The sequence below is a fragment of the Rhinolophus hipposideros genome (assembly GCF_964194185.1).
Source record: "Rhinolophus hipposideros genome assembly, chromosome: 18".
In the NCBI taxonomy this organism is placed as follows: domain Eukaryota; kingdom Metazoa; phylum Chordata; class Mammalia; order Chiroptera; family Rhinolophidae; genus Rhinolophus; species Rhinolophus hipposideros.
In genome coordinates, this window is record NC_138064.1 from 56,210,555 (window position 1) to 56,219,758 (window position 9,204).

Genomic DNA, 9,204 nt, shown 5'->3' on the forward strand with positions numbered 1-9,204 from the left:
CTCTGCCCACCGCAGGGTGTTCTGCTGGGTGAGGGTTGGCCACTTAAATGATGTTTGGCCTCTATGGGCTCTTATGCCTTCAGAGGATTCCCTCTGGGTGTGTGACTTGTAGGCCAAACCCGGTAGTACTCTGGTTTGGTCCAGAGTTGGCTTCTGGATATGTTGAATCTTGTGCCTCTTAAGCTGGGCCCTGTTAGGGCAGTTTCAGCACAAATCAAGTTACCAAGTACAACAACAACAACAACAACCAGGAAAACAAATCAAGTACATTCACATGTAAAATACAACCGACAATCCCCACTCAACATAGGCAAAGATATCAAAGAAATAAAGACAGAACAAAGCAAATCACAGAAAGCAGAAAGAAAAAAAGAAGAAAAATAGAAAGAAAGAAAAAAAAAGAAAAAGAAAAGAAAAGAAAAAAAGAGAAAAAAAGAAAAGAAAAGAAAAGAAAACAAAACAAAACAAAAAAACAAAAACCACCAAGCAAAACAAAACAGAAAGCAGCACCAGTCTTGGCTTAAGCCCACCAAGTAGTCTCCAGGTTGTCCTCCGCTGTGCCAAAGAGTTCCCTGCCTAGTGTGCAGGCAGCGCTAGTCACCTGGTGCCCAGAGTGAATTTGGGAGTGTAGATTTAAATGCGAGGGGCTGAGGGGTCTGGATGACAGTTTTCAGAAAGACCGTGCAGTTTCTGTCCTTTCCTGCCCAAATGCACGCTGAGAGTAGCTCCACCAGCCCTGTGCCCAGTACTCCTGAGTCTTAGGGCCCTCCTTCCGTGGGTGTGTGGGAGGGGGCGGGCGGGCGATCTCTAAACTGCTGAAAGCCGGGAGCTGCGTCTGCCACTTACTGCTGAACTCAGGGAGTGCTTCCGCGGTTGCCCTTGCCCCGCCCCAGGCCAGCCAGAAAGGGTGGGTGCTGGGGATAGAGGGGTCTTCTCTCTCCCAGGCCAGCCACGTCACACTCCTCCCGCAGGCCCGAAAAGGTGGTGGCTGGGGGTGTGGGAGTCTTCTCTCTCCTCATCTAGCGAAAATCCCCTCCTCCCAGCCTCTTCCTAAGGTCAGAGCTGGCTGCCAATATTCCCAGCGCCTGAGCACAGACGCCCCTCTGTAATCTGACACTACTCCTCAGTTCAGGGGTCAGTTTAAGTCTCTGGAAGGGAGGGGGGAGGATTCGAAAAGTGGGGTGAGGGGTCCAGGTGTGGCGTCTGAGTTCTTTGTCTGCCCTAGGGCCCACGAGCTGCCCGCCCCGAGGGAGAGATCAGCTGTGGGACGCAGGGAAAGAGCCCACTTCCTGGACTTTACGCTCTCTGCTGCACCCTGGGCTCCCTTGGGACTCTAGAGCCCCGGGTGCTGCCTGCCGCTGCTCCTATGGGCACGCTCCTCTTGCCCTCTTCGCTCCTTCCCCGCTCGCCCAACTAGCACACCTCAAAGCAAACCTTCCACGAGTCTCCGCTCAGTCCTGGGAGCAGCGCAGCGCAGCGGTTGCTGTACGGCCTGGGCTCCGCCGTGGCGGGGTCAGTGTTTTCACTTCGCGCCCCTCTCTCCTCCCCCGCCTGCCCAAGTAGCGCACTCCAAAGCAAACCTTCCACGAGTCAGCGCTCCTTTGTCCTGGGCGCCGCGGCGGCGGTTGCCGCTGGCCTCGGCTCCACGGGGGTGGGGGTGGGGGGGCGCGCTTCCACTTCGCTCCGCGCTCACCTTCAGGTAATTCCTCCACGAGTCTCCCCACTGTTCTGCGTGTTCTATATCTCCCTGTGTCTTTAGAGCTGCGGTTTACCGCCGCTGCCGCTGCCGCAGCCGCCGCCGCAGCCGCCGCCGCAGCCGCCGCTGCCGGCCTGATTCCACCACGAGACCACGCGTTTCCACTCCGCTCCCTTCCTTCTTCCTCTGCTCACCCAATTTGCGCACCTTCAAGTAATCCTTCCACGAGTCTCTTAGGAGTCTCTTAGCTGTTCTGCGTGATGAGCAAAGAGTTGTTTGATGGGTTATATGTCCCGTTTGTAATAAGATCCGGAGGAGAACTCAGAAAATGTGCCCTGCTGCCGCCATTCCTATGACGTCACTCCATGGTTAAATTTTCAATTGAATTTATTCTCCCTTTGATATCTTCTAATTATACTTTCATTTTCCAGAGGATTTTGTGTATTTAAAAGTTTTTTTTCTTTTTATGTTGTCAATCTTGTTTCACATTGTTCTATTTTATGTCGTTTTGCTTGTCATTTTATAAAATTTTCCCATTAGATCTTTCTCATATATATGTGAAATTCTTGGTTATAGATGTTTATTTCAGTTTGGAGTATTGTATTTTATGTTGAGAATTTTCATCAGCTGAAATTTTGAGTCTTAACTTTTTTTTTTTTTCTATTATTAGCTTGTGTGGATGTTATTTGTTGTTTTCTGATCATTTTGTAATGTCTTATGTTTTTCAGCACAAATAATTGTAAGAGATAAGGGTTTGGGTGGCTTAATTAATTTCTTGGTTCAAGAGCACTGTTTTCTTTTAGTATAATAAAGTACAGTGTTTAAAATGTTGGTTCCCTTTTCTTTGTGGAGGCAGAGAGAGAAGTTGTACTTTCTGAATTTGAGAATCTTTTTGTAGGCCCTTAATTTTTACTGGTTGTAATTCCTTTTTCCGCATGACAACCAAGACTACAAAATACTATCATTACTTCCATAGCAGCCCCTTCTTCCCCGGAAGCACTACCTTACTAAGACCCCAACCACTGGTCCTGCACTCTTTCCTCTTTTTTTTATTTTACTTATTTTTTTTAAATAGCTGATATGTCAGGGAAATCTGCTAGGTCTCAGACCTAATCTAAATATTTCTCCATTCTTGGTTGAATTCATTTGGAGGATAGACTATGTTATTTAATCCTTAGTCATCACTGTTTACATCATGTTGCACTTTCCTGTTTTATTAATTTTTTAGGTTTCCTGTGATGCTGCTTTAGCATGTGAACTAAAGCTAGTTGTGGTGGTTTTGAAATATTTTTTCTTATTCAAATGGAATTTTATATTTGTAATATTCTTTTCTCTTAGTCATGCTCTAGGCATAGCTACTGGTGGCTTTATTTACTTTCTTTGTTGTACTGTATAGTTTTTTTAAGGATTTGTTAAGAGGTTCAGATTTAGGTGTCTGATATTTTCCTATAGAAGCTCTGGAAATCAGTCTATTAAATTTCCTCATGGATGTATTTCCATTGTTTTCTGAATCTTATCATTTCTATATAGAAGTTAGATGGCAGCAATTTGTCACTATGAACAGTAAGTCATTGCTTATTTTCCCATGACAACTTTAAAACTTTCTCTTTCCCTTAGTTTTCAGCAATTATACTATGATGGACCAGAGATTTCATCCTGCTGTGGTTTGTGGTTCATGGCATTTTTTGAACTTATGACCTGATATCTTTCATCAGTTATGAAGTATTTTCAGTCATTATCTTTTAAAATATTGATTTTGATCCACTTTCTCTCTCCTCTTCTTTTGGAACTCAAAAGACATGAATTTTAGGCCTGTTCTCTGTTCTGTACATTTCTTACCCTCCGTTTTGTATTTCTCTTCCTTTTGTCTTCCTTCTGAATGTAGCTTTCTTTCTAGATATTTTCTCCTAACCTAACTTTAATTTACTATTTCTCTCTTCACAGGTATCTACTGTGCTACTAATCCCATTTATTGAGTTCTTAATATCAGTTATTGTATTTTTCATTTCAAGACTATACTTTCTTTTATTATTATTATTTTTTACAGTTTTCAGTTCTTTGCTGAAATTCTCAATATTGTCTTTTCTAGGATGACAAACACTCGTGGTTTGCTAGGAATGAAGAGTTTCTTGGGATACAGGATTTTCAGTTCCAAAACTGGAAAAGTCTCAGACAAATTGGAATGTGTTGATTGCTCTACTTTAGTAAGGAGCAATATTTTAAAATTTAGTTTGTGTATTTCCAGCATACAAAATCTATTTCTATCATCTACATATTTCTTTTGCTGCCCTTTTTAAATGATATCTTGTATATTTTTATACTTTGTTACTTTTAACTGTGTTGGACAATGTCATTTCAAAATAGTTTATAGAAATAATTTGAAGCCTAGAATGAGATTAACCTCCCCCCAAGAGAAGTTATGTGTTTGTCTCTGCCACCATCACTCTAGGAAGCCTGAAACTTCAGGAAGATGGGATCACCTTAATCCAATGATTATTCAAAGGTGAGCTAAATCTTTTGCAAGAACATTACTATTTAAATTGATTTTTAATTCTAGGATCTACTCTTGGAGGAGTATACCAGGGCCATCTAATTTTGCAGAGCCCTTGATTTCAATCTCTGTTTTGTTTTTTTTTTTTCAAGTTTCAGATATTTATTAATCAGTGTAAACCCCAACATATCACACCAACATGATTTTGTGCATTTGGAGGGGAAATATTTCCTGGTTAAGTGGAAAATTGTGCGGATGGCTTCTGGAAGACCTTCCTTCTAAGCAGCTTTTAAGTGAAACATTTCATTTAGAAGTCTGGACCTTCTTTCTTCAGTTTGCTGTAATCTACATTCACTGAGTAGAACTTGTATTGCTGATTGGGACCCATTTTGTTCCAGGGTTCTGGGTTATTCTTTTTATCCCAACAGACATCTGGAGTGAACAATGCCAGTCGCATGACATACAGCGCTGCTCCAGTACCTCCAGCTCCAATAAATACAAAGAGGGGGATCAAGCTTGGATGCTTCTTAGCTTGACCGATGATTTGGCGCAGCATGGTTGCGACAGTGGGCTGCGGTCCCCAAGCACAGAAAAACAAAACTACGAGACCCAGGAATAGGTAGCCTCTCACAATCTCTGTTTTGTTAATTTTGTGAGGCTACTAAAAATACTACTTAGCCTTTACGTCATTCTCTCCATTTTCAGCAAATTCATCCAGGGAAAAATGCTTCCAAATGCTGAGTTTACCTTCCTGGGTCTTTACCCTCTCTCATATCCTTGCATGGTGGTTCTTCACTATCTTGTTAGCCATGTAATGCTTTCAAATATACGCTGAACTGCTTTTATAATTATTTTCTGGTATTCTGAACTGCTTTTCTAATAATTTTTCACAAGAAAGTTTGTTCAAATTACTGAATTCACTACTATTTCTGTATTATTTAAAACAAATTAGTTAATATAAAACACATTAGTTAATTTGAGAAATCTTTAGGTTCCCTCCCTCTTTTACTGTTAGATAAGCAAAAGAGAAAGGCAGATGGAGAGTGAGGAAGGAATCATTAAGTCTATGTTTCCAAAAATAAATCATTCACAAATCTATCTGTTCTTTAGGCCCAGGTTTTCTGTAGCTAGAAAAATCTCTACCTCTTAGAGCCATCACTTTTTGCTCTACCCACTCCTCAAAGCTGCAAAGAAATACCTGCAGCCAAAGATAAAGAAGAGAAATCTGATCATTGTTTTTCTTGGATCAAGAGTAGCCTTTCTTTGCTGTAGGGATTGGGGCTGTCATGAAGATCTTAGCCCTCTCCTTGGAAGCCCTTCACCTCCCAGTTTCAAGTTGGTCACATTTCCTGTTTATCCCTTACTGTCTTGCTTCTAAAAGTTACATTTCCATAAGGTAAAAAAGGAAGATTATGGCAGTTTGCTCTGGGTAGTACTGGTATGCTGTACTAAAGAAGGTGATGAGTCAACAAAGATTGAATGAACAATGTTAATCCAATAATTAGAACATGTTGGAGAAGCTTTGTTTTTCACCCAGAGTTTGAGAAGAAGCCGAGACTTTGGCAAAAAAGGATAATGGCTGTTCCTGGAGGTAGTCTTGGATTTCTAAAATATGCAAGGAAGTCTCTCCCTCCTCAAAGGAGTTCTTTCTATAATCTTCCTATGCTCCCTTTGCAGAAGTGAACAGAGGTGCGTTTCATATGGCAGAAGATACTTCAAAAGAGTTTGCTTAGCCTCCAACTAACGTGGCATTTGTTTTTGTAATCTCCTGGGTTCTAGTTGAGTTAGAGAGATGGGAAGCACACATTGTTTTCAGGCATTCTGTAAGGAACCACATCGGGCAAGCAATAAAAGATTCATTGCTGCATCGTCCCACCAAAATTGATTAGTGAAACTTAAAAAAATGTTTTGTTTTTTGCGTCAACACCCTTCCCAGATTTCTATTTGTGGGTGTTGTCTTAATTAAAATAAAAATTTGGTTTGAATTCCCTTTCTTAATGATGACTGGTTTTGTTTTATGTTTGATTTCATTTCCCCTCCTCCTTTTGCTGTTTAAAATTAAGTTTATTTAAATGCAAGAATGCACTGTTTACTCAACCAAATGGTATCTTTATATGGAAAAGGAAAAGCAATCCAGACTGGTTTCATCGCTACTCTACTGTCTCAGCTTAATAACACAGTGGTTTGTTTTCTCTCTTTTGTGTGCATTTTTACTTCCAGCTGTGCTGCACACATAAAACTGCCCTGTGGTGAGATGCTTTGGTAAACTACGCTACTTAAATGTTCACTAAGCTAACAATTGCTTATCATCTCACAATTTTAATGAAATAATATAGCAATGACTTCTTCATAAAAACTTGAACAACTGATTTTGCAACCACATAAAATTTGTCTTGAGTGTGTTCTTGTGGGAGTTTTGTTTTTGTTGGAGGTGAGAGAGTGTGGAGAAAATATTTCCTTTAATCGTATTACCTACAGTGTGATATTTTTCATTTTACTGAAAAGTCTGCATGTAGATACTTTTAGAATTCTCAGGCGTCCTGTGGCTTTTTGCTATTCTGCATTATATTATTTTCAGGCTTACCATAGAAAAGAAAGTCTATTCATTTTTTTTTTAATCCTTGTAATTAGTAACCTTAATTCTGCTGGGAAAATTTTGGGGGTAGTGAGGAAGAAGAGAGAGCAAGAATTATTCAACTTCAGTTTAATAGTCTACACTGCCCAATATTTTGTTTCACAAAAAGAGGCAAAGGAAACATTTTATGGGAGATCATAATAATCTCTTTAGGAGGTTCTAAATATTTGGGACATCTTCCAAAAAGCCTTACTTTCCTTAATAAGATATTGTATGCCATTTGTCCTCTCTCTGTGCTTAGACTTACCCATGTTTCTGGCCTCTTTCACCTCTTGGGGAAAAAGAATTTCATAGATGTATAAAATTGTTCTTCTTTTTCTTCTTTTTTTAAACAACTAATTTTTAGAGAAGTTTTAGGTTTACAGCCAAATTGAAAGGAAGGACAGAGATGTTGTAATGTACCCATGTCCCACCACATGCACAACCTCCCCACTCTCACCATCCCCATCAGAGGGTACTTTTGTTACAACTGATGGACCTACACTGACATGTCATCATCACTAAAATCCATTGTTGGCATTAAGGTTCCTCTTGGTATTATACATGAGATGGGTTTAAGCAAATGTATAATGTATCTTTCACTATGGTATTATACAAGTAGTCTCACTGCCCTAAATTTCCTCAGTGCTCCACCTACTCATCCTTCTCTCCTCTCAATCCCTGGTGACCACTGATCTTTTTAGAGTTTCCATAGTTTTCCCTTTTTCAGAATGTTAGATAATTGGAACCATTACAGTACGTAGCATTTTCAGATTGGCTTCTTTTACTTGGTAACATGCGTTTAAGTTTCCTCCATATCTTTTCATGGCTTGATAGTTCATTTCTTTTTAGTGTTGAATTGTGTGGATATACCAAAGTTCACTTATCCATTCACCTACTGAAGGATATTTTGCTGTCTTCCAAGTTTTGGCAATTATAAAGCTGCCATAAGTATCTGTGTGCAAGTTTTTTGGTGGACATAGTTTTTAACTTCTTTGGGTAAACACCAAGGAGAGTTATTGCTGGATCACAGTAAGAGATGTTCACTTCTTTATGAACTCACTGAACTGTCTCCCAACCAGCTGCACCATTCCTCATGCCCCCCGCAGTGAGGGAGAGTCCCTGTTGCTCCATGCTGATACCATTATTTGGTATTGTTCTGGATTTCGGCCATTCTAATAGGTGTGCAGTAGTATCTCAGTGTTGTTTTAACCTGCGTATCTCTGATGACATATGGTGTGGAGCATCTCTTCACATGCTTTTTTGCCATCTGTGTATTTTCTTTGGGGAGGTATGTTAATGTCTTTGGCTTTTAAATTAGCTTGTTTGTTTTCTTAAGGTTCAGTTTTTTGTGTAGTTCAGATAACAGCATTTTATCAGATGTGTCTTTTGCAAATATTTTCTACTAGCCTGTAGTTTATCTTTTCATTACCTTTCAAATTAAAAAATGATTTTTTTCAATTATATTTGACATTCAACATTATATCAGTTTTGGATGTATAGCACAGCAATTAGACATTTATGTGTCTCATGAGGTGATTCCCCCAATAAGTCTAGTACTCACCTGACACCCTATGTTGTACTTTACATCCTCATGACTATCTTTATAACTGGCAATTTGTACTTCTTAATACTTTTCACCCTTTTCATTCATTCTGTACCCCCAACCCTTTTCCCATCTGGCAGCCATCAATTTGTTCTCTGTATCTATGAGTTTGTTTCTGTTTTGTTTGTTCATTTATTTTGTTTTTTAGATTCCACATATAACTGAAACCATGTGGTGTTTGTCTTTCTCTGCCTGACTTATTTCACTTAGCATAATATCCTCTAGGTGCATCAAAGTAGTCGCAAACGGGAAGATTTCATTCTTATTTATGGTCAAGTAATATTATATTGTTTATACGTACCACTTCTTTTTTATCCAACTGTTTATCGATGGACACTTAGGTTGCTTTCATATCTTGCCTATTGTAGATAATGTTGCAATGAACGGAACATTATCGTTCATGTATCTTTTCTAACTAGTTTTTGGACTTCTTCAGATAAATACCCAGAAGTAGAATTGCTAGGTCATGAAGTTGTTCTATTTTTAATTATTTGAGGAAACTCCATACTGTTTTCCATAGTGACTGCATCATTGTGCAATCCCACCAACAGTGCACAAGGTTTACCTTTTCTCCACATCCTTGCCAGCACTTGTTTGCTGATTTATTGATGATAGCCATTTTGACAGGTGTGAGGTGGTATCTGATTTTGGTTTTAATTTGCATTTGTGTGATGATTAATAATATTGAGCATCTTTTCACACGTCTATTGGCCACCTGTATGTCCTCTTTGGAGAGATGTCTATTTAGGTCCTCTACCCATTCTTTAATTGAATTGTTTGTTTTTTTGGTGTTGAGT

The 9,204-nt window shown here is 39.6% G+C and overlaps 1 protein-coding gene across 1 annotated transcript; it reads right to left on the reverse strand.

Annotated features, from left to right (window-relative positions):
• Positions 1–4,333: 4,333 nt before the first annotated feature.
• On the reverse strand, positions 4,334–4,809 carry LOC308510370 (cytochrome c oxidase subunit NDUFA4-like). The gene has a single exon (XM_081079645.1). It carries the CDS (start codon positions 4,741–4,743, stop codon positions 4,495–4,497), a length of 249 nt encoding a protein of 82 aa, XP_080935771.1. The 5' UTR covers positions 4,744–4,809; the 3' UTR covers positions 4,334–4,494.
• Positions 4,810–9,204: the final 4,395 nt, after the last annotated feature.

Coding starts and splice junctions, on each gene's coding strand:
- LOC308510370 (XM_081079645.1), bottom strand. CDS start 4,743: ATGCTGCGCCAAATCATCGGTCAAGCTAAGAAGCATCCAAGCTTGATC.